The sequence below is a fragment of the Cottoperca gobio genome, chromosome 9 (genome assembly GCF_900634415.1).
Source record: "Cottoperca gobio chromosome 9, fCotGob3.1, whole genome shotgun sequence".
In the NCBI taxonomy this organism is placed as follows: domain Eukaryota; kingdom Metazoa; phylum Chordata; class Actinopteri; order Perciformes; family Bovichtidae; genus Cottoperca; species Cottoperca gobio.
The window spans coordinates 6,457,800-6,472,048 of record NC_041363.1 but is presented as its reverse complement, the minus strand read 5'-3'; the positions used below and the strand labels follow the sequence as shown (position 1 = coordinate 6,472,048).

The following is a 14,249-nucleotide window of genomic DNA, read 5'->3' as shown; positions in this document are numbered from 1 at the left end:
ATCTCAATCTATATATCTGTCTGTCCGTCCGTCCGACAGACCTGTCTGTCTGTCTGTCTGTCTGCTCGTCTACAATAGTGCTTTACAACAGAATAATCCAAAAGTCACGAATACAAGAAAGCAAACATGATGTTTTTATTGAAACAGTTTACTGATAAATGACAGATGGTTGTCATGAAACTTTCATGTTTAATCTCAAAAAATCATGGGCTAAAAAGTCATACATGGTACTTAACATTGAATAGCAAGAGAATCCATGCTTCAGAGCAGACACTCAATTCACAAAGAAATCAGGCAAAATGCCCTTATGATTTCAATAAAAAATATTAAATCTTTTTTTCCCCACTCTATCCATCTTTACATGGTATATGTTTGTTCACTTTTTAATAATATAAAAACGCTTAATACTGATTGTGAAACACTGGAATTAATTTACAAAACATAATAATAATAATAATAATAATAATAATATTAATAACAATAACAAACAATAATAACAATAACCATTACATTTAAAAACAAAAAGTAGAATGGAGGAAATCAGTCATAGCTGTTGCATCTTGGCCCACAGAAACAGCAAAGAAAAATACCAAATGGCATTTACATCTACCTGACACACAGTTACACACAAACACAGTATCAGGTCGTTGAGTATTTCTCATTGCCATTTACAGTGTTATGGGCACAAAGACAAGACACTCTCTAAAGCATTCATGTGCCTCTGCAGGATCACACTCACTGACCAATCAAATCCTTCTACTGTCAGTCAAGCTTGTAGGACCAATAGTAGTCCCCAAAAAGTGCCCTACTCCTCCAGCGCACAGGATAGTAAATGATAGATACAAGTATAGGACTGTTTTAAATGTCTCAGCATTTAGAGGAAGGGAAAAATCTTCCAGGCGACAGGAACTTGTATCCATTGCCAGCAGGTAGTCGGATAGAACGAGCACCAGGGCTACTGCTTGTGGAAATAGTAGGTGATGGGGCCACTTTTCTAGGGTTGGAGCAGTGGTGTCCATTGGAAGAGTTCTTGCTGCCCCTATCTAGTGACTGCAGCCCCAGCTCCCGCAGCTCCAGGCTGTCTTGAGTATCATTAGGGGAACAACGACGTGGAGAGAGGTTCAGAAGGCTCAGTACATCCCTACTAGCAGAAGCAAGGGGTCCAGGAGCACCGTGGACGCCTCTGACAGGACCTAGATGTTGCTGTTGCTGGGCTGCAGCATTGGCCCAAAAGGTCTTCAGATTGTGGATAGCTTGGACTTTTTCATCAATGACTCCTCTTCTTAGCCGGTCCAAGTCTGGGACATCAGCTGAAGTAGAGCAGGCAGAGCCTGTAGAGGAGTACGACAGGGCAGGGGATGGAGCACTACCCTCCGGAGAAAGGTGACCAGAAATGGGAGACATATTACTCGGGGAACGAGAGATGTGGCCGCTGTATGGGGAGCTTGGGTACTTCAATCTGAACTGGCTGTCCAGAGTGGGCGAAGAATGGCTGCCCTCCTTTTGGGAAGACTCAGACATTGCAGGACTGTTGTAGCCAGAGCTTATCTTCTGCAGTGATGAGGAACGGGAGGGAGGTTTGGGTCTTGGCGAAGATTGAGCTCGGCCACTAGCACTGCTGTTAGGACGGCTGAATGCACTCGTTTCAGAAGAGCGGAAGGCGCTGCTTCGCACTGAGGTTCCTCCAACTGCCGCACCCTCTGGCCCAGCCCGCTGAAGACTACCCACAGCCCGTAGATGGCTCTGAGTCTCCTCCAGAATCTTCTGGGCCAGCTCCTGAGGATCCAGAGGGACAGCTTTTTCTTCCTGAGACTTGACAGTACTGTCCGTCTCGGTACTGGACTGGTCAGATTCCCCTGTATCTGAGCTGCTCACCTTACCCACCTTCTGGAATGGTGAGTTTGGGCTGGGCACCAGGCATGTTTTAACAGGGGATGTGGGGGTGCTGACACTGCCCCTTGACGATACTGATACAGTGTAGCCTCTCCCTGCTCCTGTGCTGGACCCACCAACAACCCCCCTGCCTCCACGGTGGTGGCGCTGGCTGTGGCCCGGTGGCAGGGGCAGAGAGTCACAGTGGCTTCCCAGCGGCTCACTGCTGATAATAGAAAAGCCCTCATATTCCTCATCCTCCCCCCGGGCTCCTGCCACTGCAGCTGCAGCTGCCCCATGAGGAGAGGAGCGACTACGGGGGACATGAGCGTGTTTGTGTATAGAGTAATGTGCTGTTGCCCCACTGCGTTGTCGATGACCAAGGAAATCACATTCTGATTTGGAAACAAAGCTCATGGAAGAGGCAACAGAGCTGAGGCTATAGACAGAGATGGCATCTGATGCCTGATTGTCCAGGCAAGGAGGAGAGAAGGGAAGGCTCGAGTAGCCCATGGGGTTGGACACAGACTGGGCTGAAGCTAGAGACTCAAGGGAAGAGGAGCTATCCAGGCTTAGACGCTTGGGCAGTTCTGTGGAGTCTGAACAAAGACAAGAAGAGAAAAGGATATATTGTGACACCTGATTAAAAAAAAACAATATTGCTAAAAATAATAAATGCACATTCTGGATGATTCCAATGCCAAGTCAAGTGACTGAAAAAAACTGCATATAAGTATACTTACCAAACAGCGCCAGCAGAGACTGGAGAGCAAAGTGCAAGGTGCGACGGTTGGCTAGTTTGCCTGTCTTCAGCACCACTTCTTCTTGGCCTACCTCACATAAGTCAAATCCTGCGCACACACAAAAGCCCAAAAGTTGTAACTTATACATTTGAAAATGTGTCTGAGGGTCCATATGACACATGGATGAATGGTTGTTAATGAGTTGGAAGGGAGAGGAACCAAACGTTTTCGTATGTTACAGTTTACTCACCGAGGGCAGCCAGAAATTCATGGCATCCCGGCAGTCTCCATAGCTGCACACTGATGGACACTTGAATGGGCAGGAGGGAGAAATCCTGATCTTTTTCTCCTGTCTGGAGTTGGACGAGCACCTGGTGGAGCTGGAGAAGAAAGATAAAGAAGACAAATAGGGAAAAGAAGTGTGGAGTGGTTAGGTAAGACTACATGAATACAACAAACTGGTGAATTCTACCGGAGATGTGATTAATGGATGAAATTCATTTGTGTGATCAAACAACTTCTATTCTATGAAGAATTGAATCATCCAAGTACTATGTTATATAGTTCCATGCTCTCAATGAATTTGCCTTTTCGTCTATCTAGGTTCCCTAACATATTGGCAGCTACATCTTATTGTGGAACAACTGTAAACATGTTTTCTGGATGAATCACAGGTTTGAGCACTATGCACGAGTATTCAGGGCAACAGAACGCCTGCAGGGCCGCAGACCTGAAAGGGTGTCAGCTTTATGGGGGTTTACAAGTGCCCTGCGAGCATACTTGTTTTGTTTGGGGATTACTTGGCTTGGGACAGAGACACCTTTGTTAACATGACGTAACTGTGCTAAAAGTAGCACACTCACAACACTCTTCATAATTATGAGAGGTTTGTTTTTACATCAGAGCTTTATCCCTTCTACCACCCTGAGACATTCCTCTGACCTGTAATGAACCAGGGTTGTAAATCCTTTAATACTTAAAATCCCTAAGATCTGACTGCAGGAACCAGCAATGAAAAAAATGACGACCACAGTAAATGATTGTTCCGCTACACAAGCATGCAAATGCTAAACAGGGAGAAAAACAGCAAAACTGATCATTACATTTTCATGCAGCTTCTACGCAAGGAGGTGGTTTTTTTTAGGAAGTTTAGCACGACAGAAAGTGGAGAGTGGAGGAAAAGGGAGAATGGGATGCAGTGCAGGTAGGTGAAGCCACACTTACCATTGCCACCATATTTTTAACAGCCTTCAGATCGCACGTTAGGGGCAGGGGAGAGAGAATAGGCTTTTAATTGCATGCACACTGGCCATTCACAAAGGGTACAAGGGTTCAGGTCAACAAGAAGGATAACAGCAAGTAACAGAAGTGTTTAATAGTTTAATGAAATCAGCATAGATAGATTAGGTTGAGCATGTTCCATATTCTATGCATTGAGACCAGTATTTGCAGTATAAGAGAACAAAAACTAATCATTAACTAACTGGATAGTCCTTCACTTTAGAGTAAGCATGTGATAGCCACATGTTACACGTAAAGAGGGATAAAGACGGAAGATTAATTCTACTCAAGTATCACAAGCTTGAGTGCAAGAGAACAGGACTCGGATTGTATTTAAGACTTTGTACTTGAAGAACTGCTAGTTAGGCTTCAATGCTGCATTTCAATGCAGATTAAGCTGCAGCTTGAGTTGCAAGTGTGTTGGCTTGTGTTCAGTCCTGATGTAACCAATTTATGCAATGATATATCCCGGATATTCTCATCTAGCAAGAACTTCATGGTACAAAGGTGTGTAAGGGAGGTGTGTTCAGAGAAAGAGAAAGGGAGAGTCTCAATAGCTCTAAACAATGAACAAGAGCAAATGGTGTTTGTTGTTTGTTGTTCAATTTCTATCTGGTGCATTGGATTTAAAAACCCAGTAGCATTTGTTCAGAGCTGCAGGGGCCTACCCGATTGATGAGCTGCTCTCCCGCTTCTGAAGCTGTGATGAGTTTGCACAAAGCCTGGAGAGCTGGCGGCGGCAGACCTGAGGGATGGGATGAAAGGAAGTTCCTCATTATTCATACACAAGGCACGTTCTTTATACCTCAAACTAAGTAGCACTATGACTAAATAGGTGAACTGTGGAGTGATATGAAATGTTACAAACACAGAGGACGGAGCTGGTTGTGTTGTATGTGCAAAACAATGTTAAAAAAAGAAACCCTATAAAATACATCATCAACAAATCACTATCACTTATCACTTATCTAACTGTGTAGAGGCTGTCGGAGGTGCATACCCAGTAGTGATTGTAAAGTGGTGCTGCACTGCTGGAGCCTGTCTCCTGGATCAGCAGTGGGAAAGAAGACTGCAGAAGGCATACCAGTGCCCACAGAGTCAAGACGGAAGCCCACAGCTGTCAACAGGGCCTGCCAGCCAGGGACACCCCCCACCTTGTTCTCCACACTTTGCTGGGATGTATACATGGAGTTACGCTGGCCATTCTGTATCCTCTGAAGAGACTTCTCCACCTGCAAGTAACGGGAATGTGCAGCTTTAGTATTCTTTGCGTGTCTTTGGTTGTGACATTGTGCATAGCAAGTTAGTCCTTGTGTGTGTAAGTGTGTGTGTGTCTGTATTAATAATGTTGTGGGGACATGTTTACACAGTCACATTATAGGGACTCTTCCTTTTTGGGACAAGTCCCCATAACGTAAATCACTTTTTAGGTTAAAGACTTTAAGGTTTAAGGTTAGGGTTAGGGTTAGGTGAGTAGCAGTTATGGAAACACGACTGTTTGTCCGTGTCTGTGTGTGTCTGTGAGTCCGTGTCTCACCAGGTGGAGTAAAACTCTCAGAGCATCACGTGCTCGATCTGGATACTGGAGGATCTCTGCCAAAGCTTGGCCAATGAGGGACGATGGGCTGTTAAGTTTCACATCATTGCCAATCAGCATGTATCCTGGAGAGAGAAAGTATAATAAAAACAGCTCCATTATAAAAGGTAATCTCTTTTTATTATGGGGACTGTAGAATGAACACATGAGTGAATAACATCTCTAACCTGCCCAGTTGGAGGGGTGCGAGTACTGCTTGCTGCTCTGGACAGACTTCATGGCATCTGCCAGTGCCGCACTAGCTTTGGTCCCGTTAAGCAGGGCGGTGTAGAAGGCGTGGATAAAAACTTTGGAGGCTGCGACAGGAATAGGCCACAAGGACACAAGAGCACACTGCGCCCCGGCAGCCAGGAAGGCCCTGGTCAGTCCCACCACACCGTCTGCGGTCACCTTGCTGCTGGACTCCTGGTACGACCTGTAGCCCAAATGACACACAAGCGTTTAATTGAATTAGAAAGCTATAAAATATTTAATAGCGAAACATTTCAAGCATTAATTGCTTGTATTATCCTTCTAGGCTATTATATTACATTCTCATCAGCTACATTACAATTGATTATTTAAGTACTTCCTCGTATGTAATGCCTTTCATGTCTGTAACTCAATCCTCCATTCACAGATGCAGTGGGACTAATTTGATCATAGTTTCAGAGAGAAAATAACCCCGCCGTAGAACTTTGAAAAATAAAATAAAATGTCAGGACTTAAGTCAACATGAAGACCACTATTTAAATGTAAACCTACCCCAGCACCACCAGCTTCACAGGCAACCTCAGGTCCAATATATCTGCAGCTGTGAGCAGGAACTCCTGCAAGGGCGGACTGTCACATATACTCTCCACGTCACTGCCGTCATCCTGCATGTGGAGAGACTCTGGGATGGTGTAGCCGCTTCCAAGGGAGCCCTTCCTGCCTCGACCACTGCTGCCTCTATTCCCCCCTGCCCCTCTCCCCACTGTCCCCACTCCCACACTGGCACTTGGCTTACCAGGCACACTCTCAGGGTTTGGGGTGAGCACCAGAGCCGCCAACTTCCAGGAAATGTGGGTGGCAAAGTGCGCACACTCAGCCTGTGTGAGTGCACTCATCACCCTTTCCTTAGTGGCAGCTGGGCCGGCCAGGGGTTGGCAACCCAGCAGCTCAGCCACCATTAGAGCCTCCTCCTCTGCAGAGGGCATCGGTCCCCACAGCCAGCGGTCCATCACAGGTGAGGGCAGTCGAGGGTTCCCCACCACCGCCGCCATTGAGACACCACCACATGGAGCCGGTCCAGGGCGCCGGGAGTGAGCCTAGGAGCACAACAACAAAGGTTACATTCTACCTCTACAATATAACAACAGTAGTTCGACAATTTGCTTGACATTAAAACAAAGTAAAATGAGAATGGATACAAATCTATTTGTTTTAAAGACAAACGCAGCTTGGAGCCAACGAAAAGCATATTTTCTATATTCAACATATGCTCAGACAGATTTGCATCACAGAGAAATCCAAACTGCCTCAGGGCAAAAACTCATTTCTGATCATAAAAAAAAAAACATGCATGAAGGAAGTAACCTTCCTAATACAGTAAGATCCTGAAAACTAGAAACTGTTGCCATCTAAAGTCCTCATCAGTTTAGTTTAGTTTCAAATATAAGCATGCCATTATTTTCAATGAGAAGGTCAACCTTTGAATTGGATCCAAGGCCATGAATGGAGGGAATAGCGATGAGGCTGAAGCGCTCATAGAGGTATTCATTAGAGGAGCTTCCTTTTAACAGAGCGAAGGGGATGAGGTACAGTTCTCCCTCCAGCACCATCACCAGTTGTCTGTGTCTGCCAACAGGCCCACTGGAGTGCATCAAGCCCTGTCAGACAAAAGGATTAGTTCAAAAATACTAATACGTCTCATAATTGCATTTTCTCTTATGCTCGTCTCTCTACCACACAACTAAATCAATAGATAGCCAATGATCCATAAAGGTAGTACTTACCCCCTCCATAGGTGCAATGAGCAAATCATAAAGTGCCCGGAGCGGAGGCTTTCCGAGGTTGCTGGAGCGGCGAGGCAGGGAAGAGTTACCGTCTTTGGCAGGTGACATGGTGTTACTGAACAGGCTGGTCATACTCTGGCAACTCCTGCAAAAACACAAAGCAATGCTGTTTTCATTTTGTACCTTGTGCTTTTATGCTGCACACCCAAGGCAGTTTTAGACATATCATGCATTTACAGCAAGCTGCAAATAAAATACACATGGACAACATCTCTTTTTTCTGTTTTCTTTAAGTTACAGTTAAGTTTCTTCCTTCCTCCAGACCTTTAGATATTCAGAATATCATATTTCGTAGGTCCAACGAGTCAATACTAATATTCTGTCTGATATTATTCTGCATAACAAAGTTGCACAGTGTAATAATTCCATAGTCTCCATTAAAAGAGTCTTGTCTTAATACTATTCAATTTTAAAATCTAAAACTCATGTATCTGACCTTTAACATCGAAACACGCCGACGCAATCATTGAGCATGTGTGTTGGGAACGTGGCTGACGAGCTCCATGTCTAGTTAACTTCATAATGTTACATCAGGTACTTGCACTAGCAAGACGCAAACTCAGCCACTGAAGTCTTCTGAGTGTGTGTGTGTGTGTGTGTGTGTGTGTGTGTGTGTGTGTGTGTGTGTGTGTGTGTGTGTGTGTGTGTGTGTGTGTGTGTGCAGTACAAAGCTGCAGAAGAAGAGAGTGATGCAACACTGACAATCATAGAGGCCCATCTTTCTTTAGCGAACATGCTCCCTGTCAGATCTGAAGTCACAGTGAGCAGATAAAGGCAGGACACACTGGATCTCCACTGTGATGTGTTCTGTAATCCCTGTTAATACACATATGTAGTTTCACATCACAGAAAGCGATACTGCCGAGATTATGATATCAATATGAAAAGCTCCACTGGATGGCAGTGTTGCACTGTGGTAGTCTAAGCAGCGTTGAATGCAATCAGCTTGCCAGAATCATAACCGGCGGAGGCTTATCCCATCATTACAGGGACCTTCTCTACTTACAATCAAAACTCAGGACTTCCAGTTGATGAAAGATGAGCTTGTAAGTGTCTTCCATCCACTTCCAATGAGTTTTTTTCTGCAGTACTAAGAGGAATAAGGAAGCCCAGTGCGTTTAAGGCATGTCTGCTGTGTGACGGGGGTGAGAGCTCCCCTGCTCAGGCAGAGACATACAACATACTGAGAACTGTGCTAATGGTGGCTGTGGGGTTAGAAGCCTTTGGTGCTGTAGGCACGCAGGGCTGAGCTTTATGGCCGCACTTGTCACTACTCTCCATCTGTTCCACCAGCCAGAGTTTCCTCCCGGCCCCAGCCAACAGACATCTATCCTGCCCTTCTGGTAGCCCCCGGCCACTGGCTTCCCTCCAGCCTCCCAACACTCTGTCTCTCTCTCCCAGGCCTTGGCATGAGCCTCCATGGGAAAGCAAACAATCGTTTGTTAGCCTGACAGGAAGAATGAGAGAGGAGGCAAAAGGGATAAGCAAAGAGAAGGTGAGTGTCAAGTGTAGAGGGAAAGAGCGGAAAAGAAAAGACTAAGAGTGGTGACGCTGAACATCGCATTCAGTGGCTGCCTATTTTGGGCTACAGTTGAAACACATGCCTTCAAGTGTGAACTGAGAGGTGATACAAAGGTAGACAAGTTAACCTCTATTACGAACACAATAACCTAATACTAATTATTGCTAGTGGCCACTCAGCTCTTTTGATGCAGGCGTCCCGTTCCGTCAGTGCTCGCTGCTTCTTTACAGACGACTTCATCAAGATCCTCAAGAAAAATCTCATTACGCTATCATTGTGCATAAAAACGTATTTAAATACACACTGAGGGGATTAGACACGAGGAGACTTTCATTGTCACCTTCCCGTAGTAATCCTTCCACGCTCCCTGGTGAAGATTACATCTCCGTGGTAAAATAGGGCAATCGATGATAACACCAAATAAAGATATCACACAAAGACGTACTGATCTTTTAATGTGAGGATATTGTTCTTGCACCTATTTTGATTTAAATGCCATTCAATTAGAGTTCATTGTATTTCCCCTTTCACTTAATTATGAGTAATTGTGAAAATACTGAGGTATTCAAACATCTAATAGCCTAAATGTTAACATGTTACAGAAACATTACAGGGAGGAGTGAAGCCCTGGAAAAGCACATACATGAACATTATCTGACACCGAACCCCAGGACATATGACTTAAAATGACAATGAGCTTTTCTTCATTTTCTCTTGCTTTAACATTGTGATAGACGATAGGCTCCTAAGCAGGAGGAGCTTTATAATTCAGACTTTTTTGAGGCCCAAAAGAAAGAGCGGATTATTACAGGCAGCCCATTAAAGGGGCTTAATGAGCACCGAGACTCAATTAAAGCTGGAATTACAGTCTCATCAAAGAGCAGCTCAACTGTGGACGAGGACAGGGAAATATGACCCAGACACACACACACATATATGCACATACATGCGCACACTCTATCGGTATACGTTACCAATCAGCACAGTGTAAATGAATACTTAGCATAGAATCGTTAAATGATACTCTGAACGAGCCACTGGCATCGCTGAAATATTCACAGTCATAAATCTGCACAACAAACAAACACAGTGAGGGCAAACATCTTAAAACCACATTGGTGTCGGTGTCTGTGTCTGGCACACACACTCACACACACACACATACACACACATCAGAGTAGGCAGTTGATAAGGGCTTTAGCAGCTTGGCTCGACTCAGTCTATTTTAATAAGGAGGATTCACATGCTGCCTCTGCGCTGGCGAAACAATGGAGAAAAGACTCCTTTCACAGATGAACCACAATACCCGTGAAGCTCCTTACCCAAGCAGATATTTTTAATCTCTTCTTTTTTGTGTGTGTGAAAAAGTGGGTCTAAGTAGCGCTTGTTGATCAAGGCTGTCTCACGGTAAGAGTGTAGGAACAACCAGGTGATTTGCAAAAATCTCCTACCTGTTGAACAGGTTGTTTCTGGACACCATGCGCAGGAAGCCTGTTGGATCGGTGACGGAGTTAAGCTTGTTGTTGAGCTCCTCAAATTGTTGGTCCAACAAATCTCCTGCCTCGCTCTCCGTCTCACTGCTCGAACACCCTCTGAAAGGGAGAGAGAGAGAGAGAGAGATGGAGTGAGAGACATGCACAGCCAACAGGAAATGTTGGCAAGAAAAAGGCACTTCAGCAAAGCAGACAATACAGACTTACATTGTTTCTCTGCGGATAAGTACACACACACTCCTGATCTGCCCGAAAAAACACACTGTTCAACCCACACACACTTGGCCTAATTTCTCAGACTTGGTCCAACAACCCTGATGGTAAGCAGAGTTAAATCCCTTCATTATCATGCTGGTGATGCTGATCCAGTCTGTAGGGAGTCAACCACCCCCAACCCACAATCGCTACCTCGCCACCACAACCCCCCCCCCATCTCTCCCTTCATGCCTGAACCTCTCCTCTGATGCACACATATCATGAAACTCTTAGATCAGCTTCTTGCTCTCACTGACTGTGAACTTGCACCATGGATCTCTCATCATCTCCCTCTCATTTGAGATTCACTCTCCTGGGCTGTACATACTGGCAGACCTATGAGCACTGAAGACGTGTTGGATGCAGTTTTAAAAGAGGATAGTAGGAAGAACATTTTCTTTTTGTTAATACAAGGATTTCTACTGTTACAAAGGCTGCATCCTTCCCGCTCTATGTCATCCTTTCTTTCACACACATATGCTCTCCTCCATTCTTCTCCATCCATCTCATTTCAGAGCGCTGCCTCCCTTTCTCTCCACTCTGCAGAATGAATGGGCTGGTAAGTGGTGCCATATTGTGCCCATCCAGGCGCAGTGGCGTGTGTACAGCTTCCCATTGGAGTAGTAAATGAGTTGGTAATGGGGCAGGATGGCCAGGCTGCTAGGGTGGCGGAGGCTGGCACAGGGCGAACCAGCTGGGCACTATGGATCAAACACCAACTAGAGAACAATGCCAATGTCAAATGCTGTGTCGATGCACTGATGTCAATGGGTGGTTTTAGCTGTTAATATATCTCGCCACATTTTCCATCTCCTCCTGTAGAGGCCCTATGGCTATATTCCCTGTTGCCTGTTCTGGTCTTTAACCACCAGCTTCTGCTTCTTTGAATTTTACTCCATTGATTTTTACTACTGCATCTTAACCTTCTTCCCATTCTTCCTTATACTCTCAGGAAACCCCATTCTCTCTTCCTTTACTTGTCAGGTTTAATGTTTGTTTGGTGGGTTCAATAGTCTGGCTATCCAAAGAGCCATTATTCCGTCTCATTTATTCCCACTGGGGAGAGAGCAGAGTACTTTAGGAAGGTAGTGGAGGCCTGTCATCACGGGGTGCAATGGGGCATAATAACACTCTTTTACAAACACACACTTTCTGAATGATAAAATAACCCTTCCTCGGCTTTCTCTACGGATAAAAGTGGAAGTGAAAGTGTTAATCTTTGATGAGAAGTCATGTTGTGTTCTGATGACTGGTTAACAAGAGCTTTCTAAGGGCACTTGTTAATCAAACAGTGATCTATAATGCCAATGACAATTCTTTTGTCAATAAAGTTGTTGTGTTCTTGGTCACTCAAGTATAATTGCTCAGGAAAACAACAAAGAACAGTTTGGGTGGAGACTGAATGGCTCCTGCGTTATGTAAATCAGTAATAACAGCAACATTGGCTTTTTTAGAATTAGATCACCAGCAACTGGCCACTGCAAACATTCAAGCAATTACTGGTAAACGGTTGGATAATACGGATACTGAGCTGACAAACAGACAGAAGATGTTTCTCTTCTCAGTGTGACAGCTGTAAACATCTCACCTGCTGTAATAAGACTCTACTCCCAGAGCCTCACGGGCACTGGCAATGTGCTGCTCCAGCGAGGAGCCGCAGACCACCCCGCCGTTGCCTCCCTCCTGGAAGTCTGACCCGGCTTCTGTTAAGCCCTCGCCCAGGTACACCTCATGAAACTTCAGGATGCCTGTGGAGAGAGAAGGGAGGGCAAACATGAAAAACATTTTTTCTTTTTGAAGTCTAACAAATTTATATTGGAAGGTGTCAACTGAACGCTGCAAAAAGATTCCGTGTGCAGTCGTGCATCTGTTGAGCAGAAATGAATAAAACAAATAATGTTCAATAAAAGATAAGAGTAGGCTGCCTGTGCCATCTGCTGCCCGACATGAGGGCTCAGCTGAGTCTCGAGCAGGAACATCAGAGTGGGGCGGGGACGAGCACACTGGAAGATGGAGTACAGACTGTGTGTGTGTGTGTGTGTGTGTGTGTGTGTGTGTGTGTGTGTGTGTGTGTGTGTGTGTGTGTGTGTGTGTGTGTGTGTGTGTGTGTGTACGTCTGTGAGTTCGTCAGTGCTGTATAAGTGGATGTGCTCGCATGCATATTTTGTATTAACTGCATTTGAATGGACAGTATATGTGATTCAGGTTTATAAAATGTCACTACAGAAGTAATTAGGACCTTTCGTGGCCCTTTTCACTGACTGCAGACTCTTTAGAGCCGGCCATGTTTGTGTGCCAGCTGGATGCCAGGGAATGCCAGGAAGTGACAGACAGGCGATTAGTGAGCAAGTGGCTCCCTATTTGCTTGGGGTAATATTCAGCGCTTTGAAGATCTCCACTGGTCCCTGTAGTGTTCCTCCCCTCCGTATGACTAGTGCTGAGGGGGTCAAGTTTATCTGGTTGCCTGGGAGCTTGATATGATCAGGCTTGGTGGCATGGGACACGGGTCACAGCTCTCATTTCCTCTCATTACAGCGGAGAGCAGACGAGAGCCAAAGAACAATATGGCAGCTACAGGAGTCTTGTGACATGCACTGTAGTTCACTCGCAGCATTTCCTATTCTCTTTGCGGAACTGGAATTTTCACGAGTCATATAAACAAGCTGCTTCTTAATCCCTCTGCCTGAGTGTGTGGTGTTACTCAGCGTGTCAACAAAAGAGACATAAACGGAGAAGTGCACAAAGGAGAGCAGAAGTACAGCGATAGCACGAGAAAATCAAAAAGAAAAGCGGAGAAAAAGGATGAAAGGAGAAAGCCAAATGATGTTTCGCTTGGTGCAACAGCTAAGTGTTTTCCTGTTGGCATGTGCGAAGATGTTGCCGATGTTGTTTGGCTGCGTCACTTTCAATTAGCATGGTTCATTGGCAGATGCCTTCTGGGGTGAGACGCCGAGCAGGGGGCAAATCCTAACAGCGGAGTGGCAGGTGGCACTGCCGCTTGGTGTTAAAGCTGGCCTTCTTACCCCTGCAGCTGAGAACAAGCTGCAGCCTCTAGGACTTTTATCTGCTTGGATTTGAACAAGCAAATGTGAGCTTGTGTTTGTGTACTTCTGAGTTATTTATGTCAATATATTTACACTATGTTTTACATCTTTTTGGTCCATCCTTACAATGATATGGCCTTTGATTGCTTAAGCATCTAGCAGTCATCAAAGAACTATTGTTTTTTCAACATGTGTGTTATAAGAATATATGCTATGTGCAATATTTCACAGGGGATATAACAACTTTGAAGAAGAAATAGTTCAAAATTGTAGAAGTTTGTGGCTTCAATGCGTTTAAATAAGGACTGTAAGAAAAAGGTTTTGGCCGAAGTGTAAAGTTGCCAGTTGAGTCACCATATGGTCAACTGCTATCATATATTTTACCCGAGTAAAAGGGGGAAATTTG

General features: G+C 45.0%; 1 protein-coding gene across 2 annotated transcripts in view; it reads right to left on the bottom strand.

The window, feature by feature from the left end:
- Positions 1–111: 111 nt before the first annotated feature.
- The window catches only part of LOC115013387 (tetratricopeptide repeat protein 28-like), a 213,335-nt gene continuing 199,197 nt past the window's right edge, over positions 112–14,249 (bottom strand). Inside the window, exons 13-25 of one of the 2 annotated variants that reach the window (XM_029439656.1) lie at positions 12,388–12,547; positions 10,503–10,643; positions 7,470–7,614; positions 7,164–7,343; positions 6,238–6,782; positions 5,661–5,908; positions 5,434–5,558; positions 4,897–5,128; positions 4,565–4,641; positions 3,840–3,863; positions 2,866–2,995; positions 2,616–2,723; positions 112–2,471 (exon numbers count right to left, since the gene is read on the bottom strand). In XM_029439656.1, coding sequence (XP_029295516.1) covers positions 868–2,471; positions 2,616–2,723; positions 2,866–2,995; positions 3,840–3,863; positions 4,565–4,641; positions 4,897–5,128; positions 5,434–5,558; positions 5,661–5,908; positions 6,238–6,782; positions 7,164–7,343; positions 7,470–7,614; positions 10,503–10,643; positions 12,388–12,547 — 3,719 coding nt within the window. In that variant the 3' untranslated portion in view covers positions 112–867. The remainder of the gene's footprint in view (positions 2,472–2,615; positions 2,724–2,865; positions 2,996–3,839; positions 3,864–4,564; positions 4,642–4,896; positions 5,129–5,433; positions 5,559–5,660; positions 5,909–6,237; positions 6,783–7,163; positions 7,344–7,469; positions 7,615–10,502; positions 10,644–12,387; positions 12,548–14,249) is intronic. The other variant, XM_029439657.1, reaches the window with a different exon arrangement.